The sequence below is a fragment of the Mustelus asterias genome, chromosome 9, assembly GCF_964213995.1.
Source record: "Mustelus asterias chromosome 9, sMusAst1.hap1.1, whole genome shotgun sequence".
Classification (NCBI taxonomy): Eukaryota; Metazoa; Chordata; class Chondrichthyes; order Carcharhiniformes; family Triakidae; genus Mustelus; species Mustelus asterias.
This window is the reverse complement of record NC_135809.1, coordinates 31,807,555-31,835,517: the sequence shown is the minus strand read 5'-3', so window position 1 is coordinate 31,835,517 and position 27,963 is coordinate 31,807,555. Positions and strand designations below refer to the sequence as shown.

The following is a 27,963-nucleotide window of genomic DNA, read 5'->3' as shown; positions in this document are numbered from 1 at the left end:
ATTCTGGTGAGCAAGATGTTTCCTCAGGAAAAGGCAAATTGGTGGCACCATGGGTGGCTCAGCTGCACAGAGGGGAGGAGGAAGAGTGGAAGTGCTATAGTGATAAAGGATTCCATAGTTAGGGGAGCAGAGAGGTGTGTTTGTAGAAGTCAGTCCAGGATGGTATGCTGTCCCTCTGGTGCTAGGGTCAACGTTGCCACTGAGCAGCTACAGAACATTCTTTTAGGAGAGGTTCAACAGCCAGAGGTCATGGTCCACATTGGGACCAATGACACAGGCAAGAACAGGGATGAGGTCCTGAAAGCAGATTATGGAATTGGGAAGAGAATTAAAAAGCAGGATCTCACGAGCAGTAATCGCAGGGTTACTCCCAGTGCTACGTGCTAGTGAGCATACGAATTGGAAGGTTGTGCATTTCAACACATGGTTGGAGAAATTGAGTCAGAGGGAGGGCTTCAGATTTCTGAGGCATTGGGATCAGCTCAGGAGCAGGTGGGACCTGTACAAGAGGGAAGGATTACACCTGAACAGGACTGGGATCAATGACCTTGCAGGGAGGTTTGCTAATGCTGTTGGGAAGGGGTTAAACTAGATTGGCAGGAGGATGGTAACCTGAAGGGAAATTCTGAGTGGACTGGGGAAAAACTGGCAGTGGGAAGTAGAGAAATATGAACTGATCAGAAGGATATATTGGAGAGTAATAAGAAGGTAAATAGAACACTTGGAGAGTTTGATAGAACTAGAATAGACAATGTTAAGTCATTAGATGGGGTCAGTGTAAGGGTGGGCAGTAAAAGAGTCTAAATCAGGGTTAACGTGCATATATGTGAATGCATGGAGTGCAGTTAATAAGATTGGTGAACCATGATAGATCGACAAATGAAATTATAATATTAATGCTATAACAGAGACCTGGCTCAATAGGGCAGGATTGGGCATTGAATGTTCAATATTTCTGGGTACACGGTGTTTTGGGAGAGACTGGAAGTGACAAAGAAGGGGTTGGCAGGGTAGCAGGGCGGGGCAGGAGGCAGACCTACTGGCAGTATTGATTAAGGATGCCATTACAGTGCTGGAGGGAGAGGATGTTTCAGTGCGATCAAGGACAGAATTTCCCTGGTTGGAGGTAATGAATTAAAAGGGTGCGGTAACATTGATCGGTGTAGTATATGGACGGGATGTAGAGAAATAAATTTGCAAATAAGTTACAGAGAGAGAGTTATTATAATGGAGGACTTGAATGATCTAAATATAGACTGGGATAGGAATAGTGCAAAGGGACAAGAGGGGATTGAGTCCCCGCAATGTGTTCAAGATAATTTTCTGCAGCAATATGTTTCCTCTCCAATGAGAGGACAGGCACTGTTGGACCTGGTTCTGGGGAAAGAGTTGACCCAAGTGAATTAAATATCAGTGGGAGAGTATTTTTCAGACAGTGACCATTGTATCATAAGGTTTAGATTGGCAACAGAAAAAAGTCTCACAACCCCAGGTTAAAGTCCAACAGGTTTATTTGGAATCATGAGCTTTCGGAGCTCTGTCCCTTCATCAGGTGAGTGATGAAGGAGCAGCGCTCCGAAAGCTCGTGATTCCAAATAAACCTGCTGGACTTTAACCTGGTGTTGTGAGACTTCTTACTGTGTCCACCCCAGTCTAACACCGGCATCTCCACATCATGACAACAGAGAAGGACAAGGAGCGATCCAGAGCAGGGATAATTAATTGAGAGGAAGCCAACTTCGATGGGATGAGGATGCATTCTGAGTCGAGTCAGTTGGAATCAAATGCCGGCAGAAAAGACAGTGGCTGAACAATGGGTCACCTTCAAAGAAAAAATATTGCAGGTAATGTCAAAGTATATTTCCTTGAAGGGAAAAGGTAGGACAAATAAATCCAGAGCACTTCGGATAGCGGGACAGATAGGAAAGATGAAAAGAAGGAAGTGCAACAAATGTCTGAAAGAAAATACAATAGAGAATCAGGCCAGATATAGAAGGACCAGAAAAGAAGTGAAAAAACTATTAAGAAAAGCAAGGAGAGAGCATGAAAAGAGAGGCAGCTAATCCTAGGGAATCCCAAGGTATTTTATTAGCATATACATAATAAAAGGGGGTTAAAAGAGTAGGGCTGATTAGGGATAAAAAGGGCATCATGACACACATTCACACTCATGAGCATTCTGGGTAGTTAGGGCAGCACAGTGGTTAACACTGCTGCCTCACAGTGCCAGGGACCTGGGTTCGATTCCCGGCTTGGGTCATTGTCTGTGTGGAGTTTACACATCCTCCTCGTGTCTGCATGGGTTTGCTCCAGGTGCTCTGGTTTCCTCCCTCACTCCAAAGATATGCGGGTTAGGTGGATTGGCCATGCTAAATTGCCCCTTAGTGTCAGGGGGACTGGCTAGGGTAAATGCATGGATAGGTTATGAGGATAGGGCCTGGGTGGGATTGTGGTCGGTGTAGACTCAATGGGCCAAATGGCCTTCTTCTGCACTGTACGATTCTATGTAAAGCTATGAAGGCAGAGAAAGAAAGGAGAAGAAATGACAAATTATGAGTAACTTAAAAAAATCATAAAGGTGTTGGCATTAATCCACATGAGTAAAATTCAGTAAGTGAAGATTCTCTCAAGCGGCTTTGTCTGGCAGAGTTCATGGTCTTTGTCCTAAGAACTCAGTTGAGGCATTTAAAAATGCATCAAAGTATCCTTGTATTCTTGGAATTAGTTCACTTTGTAGGTGAAACACAAGATTCTTTCCAGAGATCAGACTTTGAAAGAGATGAAAGGCTGCTCACCTGGGGTCTGGCTAAACCGCAACTGAAGATGGAATCCAAAAGCCGAATAATTAAAGCAATTCAACCCAGCTCAAGTCTCTGTCATGTGGCAGGATGGTCTCAGATCAAACCATTCAACTAACGATGGACTTTAAAGACCCTCATTAAAACCCACCGTACTTTGAGCAGTCTATTGTGGTTTCGTTAGCACAACGTTGGGGAAGAGGAGTCACAATGTAACTTTGCCCAGAGCTGGCTGGTTCAGATGTCATGTCCACTAGTTCTTTGTGTTGTTACAATGCCAAGGTTGTCACATTCCAGAGGGTTGACGAGTTAACTTTGTTCATTTAAAAAAAACACAGAATTTTAAACAAGTGAATATGGAAGAGAAACAAGTTTTAAGACTTTTTTTCTTTGTGCCTTCTCCACATGATACACTCCTTAAAAGCTACCTTTTTGACCATCTCATCATGGGGCTTAGTATCATACCTTGTTTTATAATGTTCCCGCGAAGTGCCTTGGGACATTTCATTATGTTAAAGACGCTATATAAATACAAGTTGTTATTGATTCGTTCTCCTCCTTGCTAACAAATTTGCATATCAGCAAGTCAAAATGATTGCGCTTGTGAATCAACTGAAAAACTCACGTCAACTAAAATTAACTAGCATATTAGCCAACCAAATGCAAGAAACCCGATGAGAAATTTGAATATCATTGTTGTATAAGAATATGGTGTTTTGAAGGTATTTAGTGGAATTAGGCATTTGCAAGATTTAAATGACCCTACGATTTTATCCAAACTTCTTTTTGCAAAGTAACACACTGCCTTCGGTGTTCTGCTAACACAAGGTTCTACATGCGTCAGAGATGGCAGAGGTGTTGCAAAACCATATTATTGCTCGAAAGAACAAGGAGGGACTCTTCTTAGCTCTCTATGCAATAAGTCCTCGGAGACAGAAGTCCCTTCACCAAAAATCCTTTATTTACAAGTCTGATAACAGCATACAGAGTGCTTTCACTTAGCGATCTAAAATAGGAGTCCCAGAGGAGCTGACACTGCTGGTTAAGTACAAAGCAAGAGGCTCCCTGGTTGGTCCATCAGTTTGGCCCTTAATCGGGAGTTCATATTCTAACAGGCCAACCTCAATTGCCTGATTAAAGTCACTACACTCTAGTTGCAAGAACGTACAGTTGAAAGATCAATGATAAAATATTTTTACTAAATTTGCAGCATTAAGTTTGATACAGTAAAAATTCTCATTGTTGTCAAGGTCCTGAGCTGCATGGACAAAATAGAAACAGAAACAAAGAACTGAGAAAGCTTCTGCTAACGCTGCAGCAAGGCCCTAGACCAATGCCCGGAGCCACAACTCACCAGGCTCTCAATTGGGTAACATGCAGGGAATGGAAGCTGCATGGTTGGATGGCTTTTTCTGCAGTTCCGATTCTTGGGAGGTATCTGTTGGAATGGGATATTCTTAGTGGGATATTCTGGGCTTGTGTAAACATTTGTGCACGGGAGGAACAAGGAATGGACAGCATCTACTTTTGATTTGATGTATTATTGTCACATGTATTATACAATGAAAAGTATTGTTTTTTGCATGCTATACAGACAAAGCATACCGTTCATAGAAAAGGATGGAGAGAGTGCAGAATATAATGTTACAGTCATAGCTAGGGTGTAGAAAAAGGTCAACTTAGTATGAGGTAGATCCATTCAAAAGTCTGATGGCAGCAAGGAAGAAGCTGTTCTTGAGTCGGTTGGTATGTGACCTCAGACATTTGTATCTTTTTCCCGATACAGAAGGTGGAAGAGAGTATGTCCGGGGTATGTGGCGTCCTTAATTATGCTGGCTGCTTTTCCGAGGCAGCACGAAGTGTAGACAGAGTCAATGGATGGTAGGCTGGTTTGCGTGATGGACAGGACTTCACTCACGACCTTTTGCAGTTTCTTGCGGTCATGGGCAGAGCAGGAGCCATTCCAAGCTGTGATACAACCAGAAAGAATGCTTTCTATGGTGCATCTGTAAAAGTTGGTGAGAGTTGTAGCTGACATGCCAAACTTCCTTAATCTTCTGAGAAACTATCCAAAGGATGGTTCGGACAATTGTAACAGGTTCAAAAATGTTAGATTCTCAACTGTTCTTTGTAGACTGCCTGTTCAAATATTGTAACGTATTAAACTTCTATCATCTGTTACCAATATGGAGACAGTTTCGAACCATTGAACACCCAGTCAAAAGGGACATTAAAATGATTTTTTACAGTTGATGCAAATGTTGACTAGTAAACGCAGCAGCAGAAAGGGTGACATTACGACATGCAATGTTTGCCATCTAATAGTCAGAACGTGCTCACAAACTTCTTTAAAAATATTACAGACGGGTACAATCTCATCTTTAACATTCGGCGACCTACTTGGAAACAAATACAAATGATCCTGCTTCCTTTCATAAAACCCAAGCTGCAATGCCTGGAACTCCCAAGAGTATCATAATGAACACAAAAGCTAATGATTATTTAACTACATGATGACTACCTGTGACACTCAATTAATTATGGAATTGATGCACTGCTAAAAGGCCATAGTGTTATGCTATGTTTTGTTATTCGAGGTGCATGGCCGTTCAGGAGCTAGTTATATTCTTGCCACTAATTTTGAAGTATTTTTTGACATTTCATGCCATAATGATAGCACCTCCACACCCCGCCCCCTCCCCCCCCGCCTGCCCCTGCCCCCCCGCCCCCCCACCCCCCCGCCCCTCCCCCTCCCCCCCCCCTCCCCCCCTCCCCCCCACCCCCCACCCCCCCCCCCTCACCCCCCTCCCCCCCCCGCCCCCCCCCCGCCGTTACAGCTTGCTCAGTTTCTTCATGCTGGATTCACTGTGAGTGTTGAAAATAGTGGCGAAAACCTAAATAGTTCTCATCTGAAAATGATCTGCAAATCAGCTGCCCAATTCAGTTAAATCACCACTAAAACCTTATTCAAATCTGCAAAATGCATTTAATAAGACTAATCCACAAATGTATGCTCTAAACTTAGACTTGTAAATTGAATCGCAAATTAAATGCATTCATACCAGCAAATAGCTGAATATATTAGGTACAATACCACATACGACTCAAATTTATGGTGTAGGATTGGATTAATTTGCTACTTCACACTTATTGACATTTCGTGTAACAACATAGCAGCTACAGAGTTAAGATGGAGCATGGCTGACAAAGTGTGCCATATTTTTGGTTAGCTAGATGCTGTAATTTAACTGTATCCTTGAACAGGCAATTTATCAAATATTGGTAAATAGGATAATGATTGTGGGCAGGCGGTTTATTACAGGCGTGGAGTGTTAGGGGCCAGATTAGAAACTCCAAGGTATATTATGAAGTTAGCCTAGACCCCACCTATTTTTGATTTTGGCGTTAGTGTGAACACAAGGTGTTTTGCTCCAGATGTGATTCTATTGACCCACTGGGAGGTTTGTTATTATAGCAAACTTTATTTAACAATACAGTTTGATTATAATCAAAAGAATGAGCATAACCTTTGCCAATTGAAATACTTAAACATGACAAGGTATAACTGTGACACTAATAAATAAACTTTAAACTTTAATCATTCTTAGCTGCTGGCTATCTCTATTAGTTCCAATTTAAGCAATATTCCTCATAGACATAAACCCCTCTTCAGAATCAGTTAGCAAAAACACACAGGTTTACATGGGTTGCTAGTCTTCCAGCCTTTTAATACTTCTGATATGCAGAGATACCTGTCTTCTAACTCTCAGACAGCAGAACTCCAGAGAGAGAGAGAGAGGGAGAAAACAAGCCTTGCCTTTTGCAGACTTCTGGAGAGATATCTATTTTCTAGCAGGTCCCAAATTTCAATTTCCAGAGAGAGAGAGAGAGAGAGGGAGAGAAAAAGAGTTGCTACTCCTTTCAAATTCAAACAGCAACTGCCTGCTTTTACTCTCTGTAAACCTAGCTCCACCTTTTATCGTGATTCTTCTTATCAAGGAGTTTTGTTGGAAAGGAGTTGCTGCAGCCTGTCGTACACAGTAAGCAATGGCGGAGGGGAGAATTTACAGTTATTAATTTAAAAATCTAAATTAGAGTTTGCACAATGGAAGATTATTTTTAAAATTCAGGATCGACAGGACGAAAAATTGGGAACCCACCTTGGAACAGCTATGGTCAAGGGTCTTTGACCTTCTCTCAGAACACGGCTTGTGTCACTTGCATCTGTGTGGAGTCTGCATGTTCTCCCCATCTCTGCATGGGTTTCCTCCGGGGGCTCCAGTTTCGTCCCACAGTCCAAATAGACGTGATGGTTAGGTACATTGGTCATGTTAAATTCTCCCTCTGAACAGGCGTCAGAGTGTGGCAGCTAGGGGATTTTCACAGTAACTTCATTGCAGTGTTAATGTAAGCCTACTTGTAACACTAATAAATAAATTTTTAATAAAACAATGTTCCCTCCTGTTAAATATGGGGCGGGATTCTTCAATCTCACCATGCCTGCCCCGCTCCATTCACTTTCAGCAGCACCGGACAATCCCAGCCACGAATGAGGACGGAGGTTTTAGCGATGGATTTAGCAATGAAGAAGAAATGGCAATAGATTTCCAATCAGGAAGATGTGTGACTTGGAAAGAAATGTGTAAATGGTGTGGTGGTGGTAGAAGCAGAGGGCTTGAAAGGTGCTGATATCCTCTCAACAGGACCTCCTTCCTTTCTTTCCCTGTGTCATTGGTCCCAACATTGTATTACCTGGAGGAGACATGCGGACGAGTGGTTGGCTGGGAGAACAGGTCAACCAGAATTGGAATCTGCTGAGAATCCAGATTCAACTTTACAAAGTCCTGACCTGAACCTTCCTACAACCCCAACAGATACTGTTGAGGAAAGCAACACCTCATCTACTGATCAGAAACGGAGACAACTTCCTACATCAACGCTGGTTAAACCCACCACCAATGACATTCGTGCAAAGACAAAAGCGGCAGAGATTACCACAGTGTAAAGAAGAAGACATCAGAGATTGACCATCATCTGTTTCAAGAGCAACGACCTCCAGACCATCTGACTTATTAATAGTGACTGACTGGTTATTGTTGAACTTGTTGTGGACATTCAGTTTAAGGGGGCAGGGAATGTTGTGTATTTGTATTCAGTGTTATTGGCTCACTGAGCTCTGCTGTATTCATGTGTTCACCGGAAGTGCATAAATCCCGAGCACCGGAAACAAGCAGAGAGAAGCAGCAATGTAAGAAACACACACCTGTAAGTAAAGCTCCATTGTTTTAACCCCTTGGTGCTCCCTAGTGCCACTCTCCAAATTACAACAAGTTCTTTTGCCCATGTTTGGACCAAGAATATAATGAGGTCAGCAGTTGAATGACCCTGAAATAACTCAAAGTGAGCATAAGTGAACAGGTTATTGCCGAGTATATGTTGCTTGACTGAACTATCAACAGCCCCTTCCACTGCTTTGCTGATGATAGAGGGTAGACTGATGGAGCAGTTATTTGCCATGTTGGATTTGTCCTGCCTTTTGTGGACAGAACATTCTTGGGCAGTTTTCCATACTGTGTGTAGATGCCAGTGCTGTAGCTGCAATGGACCAGCTTGGCTAAGGCCACCACTAATTCTGGAGCACAAGTCTTCAGTACTGTTGCTGGCAGTTGTCAGGGCCCGTAGCCTTTGCAGTATCCAGCACCTTCAGCTGTTTCTTGATGTCATGTGGAGTGAATCAAATTTGTTAAAGTCTAGCATCTGCAATGCTGGCAACCTCAGAAGGAGACTGAGATGGACCATCCACTCAGCACATCTGGCTGAGGATGATTGCAAATGCTTCGGCCTTGTCTTTAATGCTGATGTGCTGGATGGGGATATTTGTGAAGCCTCCTCCTCCAGTTAGTTGCTTAATTGTCCATCACCATTCACAACTGGCTGTGGTAGGACTGCAGAGCCTTGATCTGAGCCATTAAAAATAGGGTAACCGAACACCTTGAAAATTTTCAGGTGATCAGAGGGAGCCATCACAGATCTGTATGTTCCACATGAACCTCCTCTTGTCCCTCTTTATCTAACCCATTTCTTTCTCCTTCATATGCCTAACTAGTTTCCCCTTAAATGTTTCTAGGCTGTTTGCCTCAATGATCCTTGCAATAGCACACTTCACATTTTTACCACTCTTTGAGTGAAGTTTCTTCTGAATTCTCTTTGTGACGATCTCAAATTTATTGCCTTTGGTTCTGAGCTGCTGTACAAGTTGATTCATCTCTGGTAGCTGTTGTTATTCAGTATTGGAAATCAACCATGGTCCATTAGAAGTGAAGAAATAAAGAGTTAAAGCTCCATCAGTCCAGTTCTCATTCGATTCCAGTTTAGGTTATGGCATGCATACAGTCTGAATCAGCCTACTTAACTTCAATTGAAATAATATTATAACCAATAAGCTATTTTGGATTTATCCTGCTCATTTTGAAATGGGTAGAGCACACCAGTCTTTCGCTCTCTAGTTCCAAGGTTAATTTACACCATTTTTAATGCTGAGGTCTGTGCAACTGTAGTTCTCTCCTAATCCTTTCTTAACTGTCTACCACCACCAAAACATTGTGATTTTCTCATCAGTCCCACTACATTTTACATTACAATTATCCAAAAGTTTGCATAAAGTCAGAGGAAGCTGTCTCACTCTTTTAAAAATTTCATGTACACAATTGTGGCAACCGCATTTGCTTTATGCTGCAAGTTTTGCACCAATGCATCAAGACTGGAGTGCATGATCAGAAAAATTGCACTTTAACCTGTCCAGTTTTGATATCACAGTCTTACTTGTAATGCAACCTGAATTATAATGTACCAAGTGCACTTAGCTATTCTTTAGGTAAATTGTGCATTTTATTACTTCTCATCTGCCCCTGCAGAAGCTTGGCAAAATTTCACGCTGTTTCTTTCGATATTCATTGATCATTCAAAAAGAAAACATGAGTATCCAGTAACAGCCACTCCACACAGATCTCATTAAATTCAACTGAACCTCATCAGATTCACTTTCCTTGTCTTACTTCCTGTTGGAGTAACCCACTCTTTTATAGTTTGTCACAATATGCTGACACCTTATCCTCTGAGGTTCACTCAGGAAAAAAGACAAAATTATGTAGCATCTTTCACAATCGCCAAATGCCCCAAGCATTCTACAATCAATTAAGTACTTTTTTGGTCGCCATTACAATGTAGGAATTGCAGGAACCAATTTGTACAAACTCCCTAAAAGATCAATGTGATAACGACAAGATAATCCGAGTTTTTTAAAATCATGTTGATCGAGGGATAAACATTGGCCAGGACACCGTGGTTAACTCACCTGCTCTTATTTGGAATAGTGTCATGGAATCTTTCACGCTCCTGAGAAGGCAGACAATGACTTGGTTCATTGTCTCATCCAAAAGATGGCACCTTCACCAATGCAGCACTTCCTCAGGACTGCACTAGAGTGTCAACCTCAATTGTTGTGTGCAAGAGCTGGAACGAGGCTTGAACCCACAACCTTGCTAGAGTGCTTCCAAAAGCTAACACAGAGCTAATAGCAGAGGATAGCTTTGATCCATTGACATCTGGCTTAGAGGTAAGAATCCTTCCTTTGTGTCACTTTGCTGAAATGCTACATCACTGAGATTTTGGAAGTACTTTTCAAGTAACGAGGAAATGGCCGAGGCCTTAAACAAGTTTTTTGTGTCGGTCTTCACGGTAGAGGACACAAATAGCTTACCGAAAATTGACGGTCGTGGGACTGTAGGGGGTGAGGTCCTTAAAACGATTACTATTACTAAAGAGGTAGTGCTTGGTAGGCTAATGGGACTAAAGGTAGACAAGTCCCTGGGCCCGGATGGAATGCATCTCAGGGTACTGAAAGAAATGGCAGAAGTAATAGCAGATGCGTTGGTTGTAATTTATCAAAATTCGCTGGACTCTGGGGAAGTGCCAGCTGATTGGAAAACAGCTAATGTGACACCGCTGTTTAAAAAAGGAGGTAGACAAAAGGCGGGTAACTACAGGCCGGTTAGCTTAATGTCCGTAGGTGGGAAATTGTTGGAATCCATCATTAAAGAAGAAATAGCAGGACACCTGGAAATAAATGGTTCGATCAAGCAGATGCAGCATGGATTCATGAAGGGAAAGTCGTGTTGACGAATTTACTGGATTTTTATGAAGATATAATGAGTGCAGTTGACAGAGGGGAACCGGTGGATGTGGTGTTTTTGGATTTCCAGAAGGCGTTCAATAAGGTGCCTCACAAAAGGTTGCTGCAGAAGATTGGGGTACATGGAGTTGGGGGTAGAGTGTTGGCGTGGATTGAGGATTGGCTATCTAACAGGAAGCAGAGAGTTGGGATAAATGGGTGCTTTGCTGGTTGGCAGTTGGTGACTAGTGGCGTGCCGCAGGGATCGGTGCTGGGGCCTCAACTGTTTACCATATACATAGATGATCTGGAGGAGGGGACCGAGTGTAGGGTAACAAAGTTTGCAGATGACACAAAGATGAGTGGGAAAGCGAATTGCGTGGAGGATGCGGAAAGTCTGCAAAGAGATTTGGATAGGCTAAGTGAGTGGGCGAGGATCTGGCAGATGGAGTATAACGTTGACAAGTGTGAGGTTATCCACTTTGGAAGGAATAATAGTAAAATGGGCTATTATTTAAATGGTGAAAAATTACAACATGCTACTGTGCAGAGGGACCTGGGGGTCCTTCTGCATGAATCACAAAAACTCAGTTTGCAGGTGCAGCAGGTGATCAAGAAGGTAGATGGAATGTTGGCCTTTATCGCGAAGGGGATGGAATATAAAAGCAGGGAGGTCTTGCTGCAATTGTACAGGGTACTGGTGAGGCCGCAACTAGAGTACTGTGTGCAATTTTGGTCCCCTTATTTGTGGAAGGATATATTGGCCTTGGAGGGATTACAGAGAAGGTTCACCAGGTTGATACCGGAGATGAGGGGGTTAGCTTATGAGGAGAGATTGAGTAGATTGGGCCTGTACTCGTTGGAGTTTAGAAGGCTGAGGGGAGATCTTATAGAGACATATAAGATAATGAAGGGGCTAGACAGGGTACAGGCAGAGAGATTCTTTCCACTTAGAAAGGAAACAAGAACTCGAGGACACAGCCTCAAAATAAGGGGGAGTCAGTTTAGGACAGAGTTGAGGAGGAACTTCTTCTCTCAGAGGGTAGTGAATCTCTGGAATTCTCTGCCCATTGAAGCAGTGGAGGCTACCTCGTTAAATATGTTTAAGTCGCAGGTAGATAGATTTCTGATCAATAAGGGAATTAAGGGTTATGGGGAGCGGGCGGGTATGTGGAACTAAACCACTATCAGATCAGCCATGATCTTATTGAATGGTGGGGCAGGCTCGAGGGGCTAGATGGCCTACTCCTGCTCCTATTTCTTATGTTCTTATGTGCTGCTACTAATTTTTTCTCAGTAATAATTCTAAATACTTGTTCATGATTATCTAAGTCTAAAAAGAAAATTACCTGTCGCCTAAAGACAACAACCTTCAATATCTCTGGGTTAGGTTTTTAAAAATGTATTGTTTTCTTTTATTTTTCACAGGTTTTGTATGTTTCGCTTTCATGCTGCTTTGAAGTCTACTTGAGACTTCTTTTCTATTTCATTTTTCATAAGAAGATAAGAATTGTGAGATGAAAAAAGACCAAAAAGTCCACATCATTCAACTTATACCATCCTCATAGCCACATAACACAATGGAGCTGTTGATTAATTAAAGCAATCAGTCTCTCGCAGTTTGTCTACAACAAACTCAGAGATGAGGTGAAGAATATTCCAAGGGATGGAAATCTTTGAGACCTACAGGTCCAAATCACCTGCTCCTTCCAAGCATGCTACACTTTCCATGTCACAAATTATTCATGTCTTCTATCCCCAAATGTTATTTTCTGCAAGAAATCTATCTAATTCCCATTCAAATACAAGCTGTATATTCTGGCTCTGATGCTCCGGACAAGGTGAAATAGCTGGTCATGATTTTTTAAGTTCATTCATAGGATGTGGGCATTGCTAGCTAGGTCAGTATTTATTGCCCACTCCTAGTTGCCCTTGTGAAGGTGGTAGTTACCTGCCTTCCTGAACTGGTGCCGTCCCTGAAGTGTACTATGCCCACAGTTAGGGAGGGAGTTCCAGGATTTGAGTGTGATATCAAGGGCAGTCACTCTCACCTCACCTCTGGAGTTCAGCTCTTTTGTCCATGTTTGAACCAAGGCTGTAACAAGGTCAGGAAATAATTTACATGATCTCTCTTTAGAATTCTAAAATCAGCAATCATGTCACCTCTGAATCCTCTTTTTTTTAATGAGTACATGCCCAATTAACACATTCACTCCTCATGATACAATTCTTCCATCCCCTCTATCATTCTAGTCATTCTCTTCTGTATCTTTTCAATAGCTCCTTTTTAATACTGTGCCATCTAGAAGTGCACACTGTATTCCAAGTTAAATTGTACCAATGATTAATAATGTGGCAGGATTCCCTTTCTATTTTGGCTCAATATTGACCTTTTCCATTTTTACTAATTCCTGAAATTCTCACTATTGCGGTCTCTTTTATTCCTAAAAAAGTACCACAGTTGTACATCACAGATCTTTATTCCCGTTTCTTTCTACTTGCAACACTTTTTAAATCAAATTCTAAAGGCATTAAAGATGCTGATTTGTGGGGACAAGGCAAGGAGACTGTCATCGAAAGCCAGTTGGTTGGTTTCTCTCTTCGTATGAGGGTTACCATTGACCAGAAACAGAACTGGACTAGCCATATAAATACTGTGGCTACAAGAGCAGGTCAAAGGCTAGGAACCTTGAAGCAAGTAACTTACCTCCTGACTCCACAAAGGCTACCCATCATCTTCAAGGCGCAAGTCAGGAGTGTGATGGAATACTTTCCACTTGTCTGGATTAATGCAGCTCTAACAACACTCAAGAAGCTTGACACCATCAAGGACAAAGCAGCCCACTTTTTCAGAAGAGAAATCAGGCTGGTGCAAACCCATAGGGATCCAATATCAACAAAGGCATTGTATAATACAAGTTGGTGTGTTTGTTGTTGGGTGATAGAATTGGTGATAAGTTCCATTTCCCAGCACTGATATTGTCCACCTAGATGTGTACAAAAATTCAACAGAAATAAAGAAAAAGTCTAAAAGTAATCATGATAAAAACCAGTCGGAGAAGCCAAAGTTTCTCTTTGGCTTGGAATATTTGCCTGACTGCAGAAGTCTAAAAGCTTCCTTGAGACTATAAAAGGATATACACTTAAGAGCCTGAGTTCAGGAGGAATCACAAGTTTATTTTAAGTGCAATCAGCCATATGTGTCTGTGTGTTGGGAGACAAGACCCAACAACTATAACAAAGAGCCCATTTTGACTCCACAAATCCTCTCTGGTCCTGAGAACTCTACACCTCCAATTTATACCCATTTTCCCCAAACCAACAGCCACTGCTTTACCCCAATTCACTATCCTGATTTTATGACATTCCCCTCAGCCCACTATACAGTAATTATTTATCCACTCTGTTCCTACTCATGGCTGGCATTGCATGTAGTCTCCCCACTTCCTGCTTGCTAGCTGACTGGCACACTAATACACACACCATCGTGCCACGTGTCAAACGAAACCTCTACCTCAGCCTGCAGTACCAGGCCATTTTACCAAACTCATTGACTCTCGTGGTCAACTGTCAGCTACATCCACATCTCGACCCGACCTCTGACTTCATCCTGGACCACATGCAATGGGGAGCCTCTGCTTTCTCTTTCTCTTATCCCTTTCTCCAAACTGACCTATCATCACAACCTCTGAGGTTGAAAAGATTCACAAACTGTTGATGTTGGTGTAAAGGTCGACCTTTGAAGACTCAAAGTCCCTCCAAAAATGGGGATCAACTTTTACGCCAAGAATAAAAGTGAACCGCCGGTGTGGCTGGTTGCCATTTTTATCATTCATTAAGCGGGTTCTGCTTGGTGTCAGCGTGTCTTAAACTCTTGCACATCTTTGCAGCACAATCGGTATTGTTTGCTTGACCCGGTGCAACTAGTTAAAAGGTTTTTATTTATTATTATTGTCATAAGTAAGCTTACACTGCAATGAAGTTACTGTGAAAATTCCCTAGTCGCCACACTCTGGCGCCTGTTCGGGTACACTGAGGGAGAATTTAGCATGGCCAATGCACCTAACCAGCACGTCTTTTGGACTGTGGGAGCACTTGGAGGGAACCCACGCAGACACAGGGAGAACGTGCAAACTCTGCACAGACAGTGACTCAAGCCAGGATTGAACCCGGGACCCTAGTGCTGTGAGGCAGCAGTGCTAACCACTGTGCCACCGCTAACTTGTGGGCTGAAAAATTGAGGCTGACTACAAATGCAAGGCTGATAAAGCGGATTGATTTATAAACCAAGCATATGCAAAAACATGATTTTTGGCGCTGAGAAATGGGTTGGTCGACTACCACGATCTACAGCAGAGACGCAAACCATCTCAGAGAAAGCTCGACAGTTAGGACTTTTACATCTACTTTTCAAAAAGACAGGCTAGAAATCCACAAAGATTTGGTTTTGGAACATGTTCTATTTAATAAATGATATCATCTGTCCAGGTACAATCTATTACTTAAACATAATCCTTGTACAGCATTTTTTGAAGTTCCACCTTTGTACTCTAAATATGGAATATATGTAACTTCTAATTCATATTTAAAGTTGAATACTTTAACATGATTACATGTATTTGTATCGTATTTTAAAGCAATTTATTTCTACATGTAACCATTCCAATATCATATTTGATATTGGAATGTACAGTAGAATATATGTAATTCAATACATTTTGTGCAATGCAGCGTCTTCTAGTGGAAGTGGTGTCATGGGTATATCCATCCTCCGTCTCCCCACCTCCATACCCTTACCAAGACCCATAACCATTTTTTGTAACAAATTTCCTGACTCACTGTATGCTGGCACTTAAGAAAGGAAAAAAGACGTGCATTTAAAGAGTGGTATAAGTGGATAAGTCCTGTATTTCTTCAAAATTGGCCCTTGGAGTAATGCCTCATCTGAAAGACAGCACCCCCGATAGCATGGCACCTCTTGTAATATCAGCCTAGATTTTTATACTCAAGTTCTGGGGCTGGACTTCACCTCCAAGGGTGAGAAACAGAGATCAGGATTGTTTCTGGGTCCCAAGCCTGTGCCTGGGGTGAAACAATCATTCCTTGGAATTTTTATGGGATGCTCCTTTAATTGTCCTGGAGACACATTAATTGTCCTTAGGGCGGGCTCTTGAAATAGCAGAGCCAATCAGAAGTTTTCCTTGAAAGAAGCAGCAGGCTGCAATGGTAGATTAAGTATGAGAGAGGTACTTCAAGATGGAGATGCCCTTTCACCAACTAATTAAAATTTTCTGTTAAAGAACGGCTGCAGCCTGCCCACTACTTGGGGTGGGGGGGGGGGGAAGGCACTGTCATCTATAGGAACCCGGAAGCCGATTGGAAAATCCTAGCCAGCCTCCTTCATTAGTTTTGAATGGCAACCCGTCACTTGTGGGTGGGTAGCCCTGCTGGCCCCCAATCTTGCCTCCGCAAAAATGACCTGGAGGCAGGATGGAACTGGGCTCAGTGGGATGAGTTTTTAACTCCTGCCTATCTCCAAATCCCACGCCAGTCGAAGGCCAAATATCCAGCACCTGGAGTGGGATTTGAATCCACAACCTTCTTACTCAAATGGGGACGCTACCAACCCATGCTGGGATCCAAATCTTTTTGAGCCCAACATGTTGTACTGTTTTGTTTCTGTGGAATAAGCAGTGAGAGTAAAATCAGCATTATTTCAGATATTATAAAATTGTACAATGTGCCCATTTCCAGGAGATTCCATAAGGAGTCTAACAATTCAAAAGACTGGCAATGGAATCGTTTAAATCAAGTTGTTCCATTTGGTCAAGCAGGCATCAATGTAATGTATTTGTAAGTAAGTGACACTAATTGCTATCACTACCAATTAAAATAAAAAAGCTGTCAGCTGACCCTTTGTGCTGAAATTCTTATGCTTGTCATCAGTCAAGCATGCATATGTAACATCAGTAATTAAACAATCAAACAGAAAATTATTAAAACGATGGGTGCACATCTACATTTGATTTTTAAAATTAAAAATGGCCCTGTTATTGAAGGAATTTTTATTGAAAGATATGACTCCTGCAAGTATTATATGTTGGGCATCGTTTAGTTCGCACATATTTCAATTAGACATACTGCACAAGTTCACTAAAAGTAAAATTGCCGTCTTTCATCATTATTCTTCAATTAGAGGCATTTCTCAAACACAAATAGGATTTTTTTCAATCTTACCCAAAGGCCCCTTTATGATCAGGTATCGCTGGAACCTCATCCATGCAACTGCCACCCTCCTACCATCCCTCCCCCAACCCCACCCTCACCCAACCACCTCCATACCCAAATAACTATACCCACCTGCACTAAATCCCCATCCCAAATGTAATCCATTTTAGTGCTTGATTTCTCCCATGCTCTCACTAGCATGCTGTGATCCCACATAAAGGATCAATACTGGTCATCTAGCTCAGCCTTTTTGACTAACACCATCCATTATTCAAATCATCACGGTAAGATATCAATAAGATGTCAGAGTTTAGGGTCTAGCTACCTCACCTCATTACTTCATCACTGAGTTATCTAAACTCCTCTTTCCTTGTGACAGAATAACTTGGAATTTCCTAAAAATCGTGGTTTAAGTGAACATAAAAACAAAGCATTCTGCTTAGATCCACATGGGGAACCCAATGAGAATCATGTTGTCTACCAAAAGTATTGCTGTCCCAAGTGCAGAATTTGATCACCATTGTAGCGACAGGTCCCAACTATGTCATAGAGGAACACAATCATGTTCATTGCAAAGATTAGCAAGGACTAGATATGACCGAGCCAGGACAGATTATCAGTATGCGCCTCACTTGGTCTGCTTGAAATTGCTGGGAAAGGGAAGGCTGAAGGGCTGGAAGACTTAGGATTATAGGACATGGATGGTAGCAACGTGGGAGTTAACACAAGTGTTATGATCCCAGCTGATGTTACTAAGAGGCAAGTCAGATCTCTGGGTAGAACCCCACTTGATACATCGTGGAGGGCAGATATTGAACAGAGTCACAGGAGTCAACTGCTGAACTTTTAGCAAAAGAATAAACCATTTATTGAACAATATGAATTATATTACACTACTCCTTTACCCCAATTATACTTTTACAGGTACATGCTGATTGGTCAGGATAGAACAATTTATAAAAGTTATCTTATATTCTAATGTTCTCAGTAAGTACACAGTCCATGTAAACCAACAGAAACTGTGGTCAGACACCCCACACTTTGAAACAAAATGGCAGATGCCATTCAAAACACTGCTATGAATTTCTCAGCAACATCCTCAGAGGCTTGTCACAGTATGAGCCAACTCAGCTCACTGGAACTCTATCTTTCAAATGGGAATTTCTACTCTCCGCTCTTGAAGAACATGCCTTGGAATCTTCTCCCCAATGACACTTTCTCTTGGATGTTTTCACCAAGGATCCACCTCCAGGGTTTCCACCTCTCCTTATGATGTTCCTGTCCCATGAATCGCCATGTGCGTTCAAGCCTCACAATTCACATAACCTCTCAGATACCCAGCTGTGATAACAGAACAGTACTGTTTCACAGTAAATAGTTTGCAGTAAAGAATTACAGACCATCAACTTTTTCCTTGGATCTTTTGGTTTCCCGCAAGCCTATTTTGCTTTAAGTTTATTTCTTGCAGCTTTCTCCCTTTAAACTTGGAGCCTTTCATTGCTCCTCACTCTTAACTTCGCTGAACAGGACCTGTTTTCAGTCCCCATCCTTTTCCCTACTTTAACCCTTGTCTTGGGGGCTTTCCTTTGTCCCACTCCCTGGTTTCTAGGACTTTCTTCTATTTTGGTAAATCTTCCCTCTGGAGCTCACATCCTGCTTTTCTGTGCTTCTTTGTTAACAGCGGTTTGCTGTGGGCAGAGCCAGTTCCCAGCCTGAGGTGGGAATAACCTTAAGTGTGTGTGTGCGGCCATTCTCTGGCCAGCATTTGCGCAGAAGCGAAAGATTTCAAAGGAGGAAAGATCTCCAGGGCCGATGCATGTGCATAAACCACAGGAGGTCCACTGGGACCTGTAGTTCGCAGTCTCTGAGGCCCGATCTCCATTATTAATGCCAAGTATTTCTTGTTTTTTTGGGGTCAGTAACACAGGGGAAGAATATGGGCCATTACATGACAGGATATGACAGCATGTTAGGTACAGCATAGGAGGTAATGAAGTACGGAAGTGAGTTAAAATTTGAACCATGGATTAAATAGTCATTTGGTAGGACAGAACTTGAGTATTGCTGAGAAAAGAGACATGCTGTTGAAGCTTTTCATCTTGAACTCATCAGGACTGATTCAAAGAATACCAATTCTAAAGGGAACTACAATTTATATTGCACGATTTATACTTTGAGGGTGGTGACTCCCATTTCTTTGTACAAGATGCCACTTTGGGCAATCATTTCACCTCTGTATTTTCAATTCCCTCTTACAGCAATAGCTGTGTCCATAATGGCTTCAGCCCATCCCTTCATCAGTACTTCCTGTAGCACTTGAAGAGTTTCATTGTGTTGCATAGTTTACTTGATCACGCTTGTCGGTTAGATTTAATATCTTTGCTCTCTAGAGTATGATGTGTTGTTGTTTCTCATTGACTCTGGAAATTTTGCACTCTATACTAGCATCTTCAACTTTTTTCAAAGGGAGTGCGACTCTTCACAGCATGTCGATGATATACATCTGCTTCTCTTGTTTATAGTTAACTTCCAAATGATTTCTCTGCAAACATAATATCTTTTGCAGGTGCTTCAGAGCAGACAGAAGCGGTTTGAGAAAGCTGGTTTGAAGAGGCTCCACCATTATTTCCTCTCTCCCAAACAGGCACTGGTTAAAATGTTCACAAGCAAAGACAATAGTCAGGCACCCCTTCTCAATCTGTGTGTGGTGTCATTCATGCATTAATGCTCTGGATGCGAATACAACTGGTTGACATTGCTGCATGAGGCCTGTTCCAAGTCCAAGTTTCAGTGGCATCACAGTGCAGAGTGACTTCAGCTATGGCAGCATAGCACCTCAGTACTGGCATTGTTGTCACTCATTGTTTATGTGATCGAAAGCTGCTTCTTGTCCTGTGCATCTGGGTAAGAAGTCCCACCTTAGAGAGCTGCCAGTCACTTAGTTAGCCAACAGTTCTGTAGTCCCAGCAATGCCAGGTTTGAGCAGTAGCCACTACTGGGACTACAGCCAGACCGCTAAGAAGAGGAGGGTATCAGCAAGGGTAACAAGCCTGGTAAGGGGGGGAAATGAGAGAGTTGGTTTTGAGAGGCCAGGACAGAAGGATTAAAAGAAGGATATGGTCTTGTGGGTGTACTTCTCATGGGTACAGGCAACCCCCAAAAGAAATCCCCCTCTTGCTCAATCCGTCCAGTTAAAGCTGTTGGGTTGGCGGGGGGAGGGGGGGTGGGGGGGAGGTTGCCAGTGTTGGGTACTCTGTTGGCGAGTTGGTGCAGACCCGATGGGCCAAATGCTCTCTTCTGCACTGTAGGGGTTCTATGGTTCTAACTCTGTGTTCTTCCAGCTCCCCTAATGCCCATTTTGGGACTTTACCCCACCACGGGGGGCCATGTCATCATCAAGCTCCAAAATTCTGTCCCTAAACTTCTGTATCTCTTCACCTCTGTATAGTTCTTCAGGACCCTCCTTAAAACAGACCATTTTGACCAAGATGTTAGTTACCACTCTGTGAAGTGTCTTGGGTAATTTCATTCTAAATATGCCTTCTGCTGAGGTACAAAATCAATGGATTGGAATCAGCAGCAGAAACATTTTCTTGAACTATAAACTGTGCTGGTTCTCATTGCAGTCCAGAAAATGAAATAGCATCTACAGGACCACATAATTGGCCATTTTCTTTTCAAAAGAAAAGTTTATCCTGGGTCTGTGATGTTACTTTTGATCCAAAAGATGTTGGGAGATTGAAGTGGAGGCCGTTTTGCAGGCTCCCAGCTGGGCACCATAGCCTCCGCGAGTCTCCGGGCGCCATCAGCTCTGCGCCAAAAATCAACATGGAGCTGCATAAATTATTTCACTGTTCATTTCAATATATTTTACATCTGATTAGTGGGCCCGGAGACTGAGGTCTCCAGGCCCACTAGCATCTCCCCCACCCCAGCCAGGAGTGTTTCACTCTAGCGGGGTTTACAATAGCTCCCCTCTGGTGGCCCAACCCCACTTGGAGTGAAGAGGGCCAGGAGGTTGGGGGTAATGGGGGATGCCCCCGGGCATTGCCAGCTTAGCAATGCCAGTCTGGCCCTCTGGTACTGCCCAAGGGGCAAAGTGTCAATGTCTAGGGGGCACCATGGCACTGCCCACAGAGCACCGGGCAGTGCCAAGGGGTGGGGCCTAATGGGGGTGGGTCCTATTGGGGTGGGGCCTCTGTAGAGGGGAGATCAGTGGGAAGGTGGAGGTCAGACTGCCACACTGCACAGGGATCAGTGACAGAGGGAGGGATGACAGTGATCGGGCCTGCGGGAGAGGGGGGTGGGGTGGTTCAGGTCTGCCCATGAGGGGTGGGGGAGCATTGGGAGATCGGGATTACCGGGAGAGGGGGGTGAGGGAGTGGAGCGAGGCTGGCCCAGACACATTTGGGGGCCAGTGATCGGGTGCCGTGGGGGGGATCGCAGGGGCAGCATTGCAGGATCGTGGGGCTGGCCAGCGATCGGGAAGCGGGCAGTGTGGGGCTACTGCACATGTGGCGATCTGCACTATGACAGATCGGCGCATGCGCAGTGGCCCGCTCAGCGCTAGGCCACCAGCCTCTCCAGCGGGAATAGGCCCCGTCCACTGATTTTTCACATGAATCACGCTCGGGCTCTCTGTAGTGCACAGAGTGCGGGAGATTCATTTTGAAATTCCAGCTGAAAAAAAAAGTGGAACATACTCCAGTTTTTCTGCTAATTCGACACTTAGAATTTTTTGGGGGAGAATCGCCACCGTTCTCTTTTCTGTGTCATTCAAAGATTACAAAAGTTGAAAATATGAATCACTTTTAAAATGTTCTATTATTATCACAGTGGTTCTCTGAAGAATTCAGGTGGCGTTTTTAAGATTCATGGAAAATTCAGTTTATATAAGCTAGACTCCCCCCCACCTCATATATAAAATTAATATATATATTATATATAGAATATATCGGTGACCTTGCCTTTTCACAGATAAAGAAACTTTGAAGGTAGCAATGTCAACGATGAAGCCAGCTTTCAAACTAGTCTTCCTCCAGAGAAATTAGTTCCTGTACATGTCATATCGATCAGTATCAAAATAATAACCTAGACGTGAATGCAGTGCACTATTTAAAGCCAATGTTCAACTGTGCAACACCAGACTTAAAAATCATGGATCAAATAGCTTTGACAAGAATCAATCCCCTTTTACAAGAAGAATTAAAGGTTTTCCTTTGAGCATTGTTGAATTATGAGACTCTCAGATGTTAAAATTAAGCATTTTTGCTTCTATTTTCTATCCACAGAAATAATTTAAAATTACTGCAAAAAATGTCCGGTGGGTCAGTGGTAACGCTGCTTCTCAACTATATTTCCCACCGTCCTTCTCGAGGGAGTGACTCAGTGTTGCAGAGTAAAACTTTTCACTTAATGGACTGCCTGCAGTGATAGTGGAATCAGACACTTTAGGAACATTTAAGCGGTTATTGGATAGGCACATGGAGCACACCAGGATGGTAGGGAGTGGGATAGCTTGATCTTGGTTTCAGATGAAGGTCGGCACAACATCGTGGGCCGAAGGGCCTGTTCTGTGCTGTACTGTTCTATGTTCTATGTTCTAATTACACAGAAAAATCTTTTAAAATGTTGGTCGTTCATCTCAGGGCTGAAGTAGATGCGCTCTGAAATGGAACATGTAACAAACCGGAGGAATGCAACGCACATACGAGCTATTGCTGCAATGTTGTGACTGCTGCTCCGAATTCAGTCAATTTAATTTTACCCCAGAGGTCCTGCTGATCAAAATCACAGAGAATATCGTTCCACAACAGCCAAATTTGTCAAAGAAAATTGTTGGATTAGCTTTGAAATTTAGAAAACACAGGCTCATGATTTTGCACTAGGAACAATGGTGAGGTGTTCAGCACACTCCATTGGTGTACAGCAAATCAGACAGAAACTTCTAGCACTCAATTTCCACATTTACCTGTGCACATGTGAATGCCGGATATTGCAGCAAGTGTGTTAAAAGGAAGAGTGAAAATCACCATGCCAAAAGTGATCTTCAGGTTTCCCAGGACTAAAAGCGGAAGTCCAGCCACAAGAACACCCCCCCGCCCCCCCCCCCCCCCACCCCAAGGAGAGCCCCAAGGGCAGTCCCTTGCCACTAGCCCGAGTACCTCCAACTCTCAGGTCCCTTGGGCGACCCTCCCTCTGCAGCCTCGCAGCGGCAGAGGAGCACCTGGGCACTTACCTCCCCACCTCAAAGTCCAACACACCAGATCAGAGTGTCACTGCCAGGGTGTCAGTACTCAGATACATGAGGCAAGTGCAAGGTTAGCACGGCCAAGGGGCAGGGCCTGGAGGGGGAACCTTTGGTGGGATCATCACCCTCATGCCTGTGTAGTGTAGGGGGGAGTTGACCCATTCTCTCCGTTTTCTTGGGGGGGTGGGAAAAGGGTCCCCTTTGTGTTGACGGGTTGCGGGTGCTCCCCTGGTCAGCAGGGGGCGTGCCTGTTCCATTGTGAGAGGCGGGGGGGTGGGGGGGGGCTGTGTCTAAACGTTGAGATTGGGGCGCCCTTTAAAAACGACACCTCAATCTCAGAAAAGTTGGGTCATGTTTCCCATGATGAGTAAATACGCATCGATCAATCGATCAGGTGGGCAAATCCCACCCGACAGGGGTTGCTGACGTCAACAGGAAACACTTTGGTTTGGGCAGTGGGCACTTGAAGCTGATTCAGGTGAATCACACCCTATATTTTTCTTTTACCGTTTTTGTCTCTTTCACCTTTCTCTTTAAAATGCATTTGCCTTTTCCTCTCTTTATTTTGCTCCCTTTATACATGATTTTACATTGGATTAAATAGCCTAGCCTTACTCTTCCTGGTTTGAATAATGATTTCTCAATCTGATTGGCTGAAGAGACATATTGCTGCTTGGCCATTTGACACAGGCCCCAAATCTCCTGTAGACAATGTTACACTGAAACAGCTCTCTAATTACTACAAATTGCTGTACAAGAACCCCACAAAATGTCTGTGGGCAGCTGCAAATATAGCGAATGGTAAGTTGTGTTCATTCACCACTGACCTCATCATTACATTATAGATTCTATCACCACTGAGTATATATACTTTTTAAGTTGCAGTGTATTTTGAAGTAAAAGTAGTACTTCAATTTAATAAGCTTGAAATCCTTCAAACTATTCCATCGGGCATTTGCTATTCCATTATTTCTCATCGAAAGAAGTAATGCTTTAAAAGATTAAAACTATATAATGCAAATATTCCTCTTAAAGCAATGAAGAACTCGAGGCAAATGCTGATTTAAAATGTTCCTGCCATTAAAAAAAACTGCCTTAAATGGTAGATAATGTTGAACAGTATGTAGGAATTCTCCTTCAGGAAATGATCAGACACTTTCATAACTCTGATCATTTGATTTTTTTTTATTCGTCCATAGGACGTGACCATCAATGGAAAGATCGCTATTTGTCACCTTTCCGAATTGTCTCCAAGAGGTGGTGGTGAGCTGCCTTCTTGAACTGCTGCAGTCTGTCTAGTAACAATTTGGCACAACATGTAGGCTGGATTACATAGGAAAGACAAATTTCCTTTCCTAAAGGACATTAGTTTATTAGATATAGGTTATTTGAGATTTTGAGACTTGTATGTTTAAACATGAACCATTTATTGGTAATCCTTAACTATGTAAATATCCCAATTACTCCCATGCATAATGCTGTTCCCATTTAGGTTCCTTCTACATTGTTATTTATACGAGTCTATTACCATGTGACTCTGTACATCATACCATGGGCAGTGTTATTCTCCAGTCCCACATTATCCTTTGCTCTGAGAAGCACCTTTACATTATAATGGCACACACAACAGATGATAGCTGCATTCTCACCATTACTGAGACTAGCTTTCAATTCCAGAGTTTTAATTAATTGATTTTTCCACCAGCTGCCATGGTGGGATTTTAAGCCATGCCCAAAAGCATTAGCCTAGGCCTCTGGATACTTGTCCAGTGACATTACCACTATGCTGCTATCTCCCCACGTACAAAGCTAAAGTACACAGTCTAACTGAACAGCTATCAAACTGTAAAGTAGTGAGCTTTATTATTGTAAACGAAACAGAAACAGATTGTAATATGTGGTTTTATATTGTTGTTGCAAATGTAATGGCACCTTTTGGTTGAAAACACTAATGCTATGCAGTTCATTCTTTTTTAGTAAATGGCACGATAGGTTGTTCTCATCATGCATTAAGTTGAGTTACAAGGAACAAAGATGTGTTCATATTGGAAAATAAGATCAGCCAAAAGAAAATTTCACAATTCTACACATATTATTCAAATTATGGTGTGGCAGGATTATTACTTTGAACCAAATTAATTTTATAATCACATTGTTCAAAGAAGGTTTACAAGCTAAAGGTTGACTTTTTGAAGAGGCAGGAATTAGCAAGGGGCCTGAGAAAAGGATTAGCCTCGTAGTCCCAGCCCTGAATGTTTGCTCTGTTGGGTGCACAGTGTTAGAGAATTCCTAGCTCCATGAACCCAAATTGTGAAAAACAGCCCGCAAGTTCTGATTTTCATTCCAGGAGATGGGGTGTAGTGGGAGTTGTGGCTGCCAACCCTGGTAACTGCTTGGCAGCCATGATGTGGAGATGCCGGCGTTGGACTGGGGTAAGCACAGTAAGAAGTCTCACGACACCAGGTTAAAATCCAACAGGTTTATTGGCCACAAGCTTTCAGAGCACTGCCCCATCATCAGGTGAGTGGGAGTTGTGTTCACAAACAGGGCATATATAGACACAAACTCAATTTACAAGATAATGGTTGGAATGTGAGTCTTTACAGGTGATCAAGTCTTAAAAGGTACAGACAATGTGTGTGGAGAGAGGGTTAAGCACAGGTTAAAGAGATGTGTATTGTCCTCAGCCAGGACAGTTAGTAAGATTTTGCAAGCCCAGGCAAGGCCAAGGAAGATCTTCGGGTAAGCGTTCTCCAAGGCGGCCTTCACGACACACGACAACGCAGAATCGCTGAGCAGAAACTGATAGCCAAGTTCCGCACACATGAGGACAGCCTCAACCGAGATATTGGGTGCATGTCACACTATCTGTAACCCCCATGACTTGCCTGGGCTTGCAAAATCTCACTAACTGTCCTGGCTGGAGACAATACACATCTCTTTAACCTGTGCTTAACTCTCTCTTCACTCACATTGTCTGTACCTTTAAGACTTGATTACCTGTAAAGACTCGCATTCCAACCATTATCTTGTAAATTGAGTTTGTCTATATATGCCCTGTTTGGTGAACACAACTCCCACTCACCTGATGAAGGGGCAGTGCTCCGAAAGCTTGTGGCTTGTGCTACCAAATAAACCTGTTGGACTTTAACCTGGTGTTGTGAGACTTCTTAAACTGTTTGGTGCCATCAGAGGGACTCCAGGTGCGGAGGTAGCATGTGTGAAAGGCCAGCCTCAGCTATCAGGCAGTTTGACTATAAAAACAAAACAGTCCTCTAGCCCTCACCACAACACACTCACCTTGCCCCACCATGCCAACCCATGCCATTTCATGCCCACCATCACCCCCTTTTATAGTCCCTATTCCAACCCAGGCCACTCCATCTACCTCGATTTCCCTCTATAGTCCAACTGCCCCTTAACCAAGTCGATTATCCTTAGATTGGCCCATGCCAACCTATGCCACCCATACACCAATTTTTGCCCTTCGACCCGCCATGCCCATTCATCCCGGATCCATCATGACCACACCCATGCTCAGAGGAAATAAAATAAATTTCCAAGGGTCTATTGGTGAATTCACTATTTTAAATAAACACTCTTAGTTGATTCACTACATTTAAATTCCCTCAACCACTTCACCCCTAAATAACAACAAGCAGCTGTACTGATAGTATCACTCCAAAAATTTTATAAGCGCTTGGAGGTGTCAAATGGAACCAAGAGGCACAACTGTGATGGTAGGTTATTAAATCAATCATACAGCATTAATCTTCTAATAATAACCTTTAGTCTTAAGACAACAGATGGAGTGAAGTAGCAAGTAATGTTTTTTTTAACACCACAGACTTTTTCCAAATATTTACAGGGCAGGAGATTTAAATTCCTTGACAGTTTGACAGCTACCTTCACAGTTCATCCATGTTTTATGTGCACGTTCACGTCCACTTTTAACAATCCCAAAGGGCACCTCACCTTTCCCAGGTGTCCTGGGACGATATGCAAAAGATACCTTACTCTCTAAAAGGGTGCCCTACCTCCTTAAAGAGCTCCGCTAACCTTCTCCTGATAGTTGTAAAGCGCATAAGTTGTCTTTTGGATATCCCACGAATGAAAATAGGATCTGACTGTAGGCAGCTGCACATTAACATATGTACCTGCCTCGGGTGAACCACGGATGTGCAAAGTGCAACCTCCCCATTCTCCACTTCCCCACCCCATTGTAAAATGGTGGGGTCAGGAGCAGTGGCAGGATATACACTGTCATTTTGGCTAAGTCAGACACAATTTCTGTCTGCACCAAAATTCAGGCCTCAGAATTACACATGAAGAAATCCATGAACTCTTCACATTTAGTGTTGGAAGGTACAGGAAAGGGATTTGAGAAGGAACAAATATTATGGGATTTTCATACTCCTCAACTTCACTCCTTTACTGCTATCATCAGCCACCCTTTGGATGTGATACTGTAAATCTCAAACAAAAATGATGATTGTTATTCAATTGGCCTCTATCAA

At 42.9% G+C, this 27,963-nt stretch overlaps 1 protein-coding gene across 3 annotated transcripts in view; it reads right to left on the bottom strand.

The window, feature by feature from the left end:
• immp2l (inner mitochondrial membrane peptidase subunit 2) overlaps positions 1–27,963 on the bottom strand; it is a 539,159-nt gene that overhangs the window by 116,096 nt on the left and 395,100 nt on the right. The window contains exon 6 of one of the 3 annotated variants that reach the window (XM_078219906.1): positions 4,663–4,766. The exons of the other annotated variants lie outside the window; for them this stretch is intronic. Within the exon in view, the coding sequence (XP_078076032.1) occupies positions 4,713–4,766 (54 nt within the window). The 3' untranslated portion in view covers positions 4,663–4,712. Of the gene's footprint in view, positions 1–4,662; positions 4,767–27,963 lie in introns of those variants that run through there. 3 annotated transcript variants of the gene reach the window in all.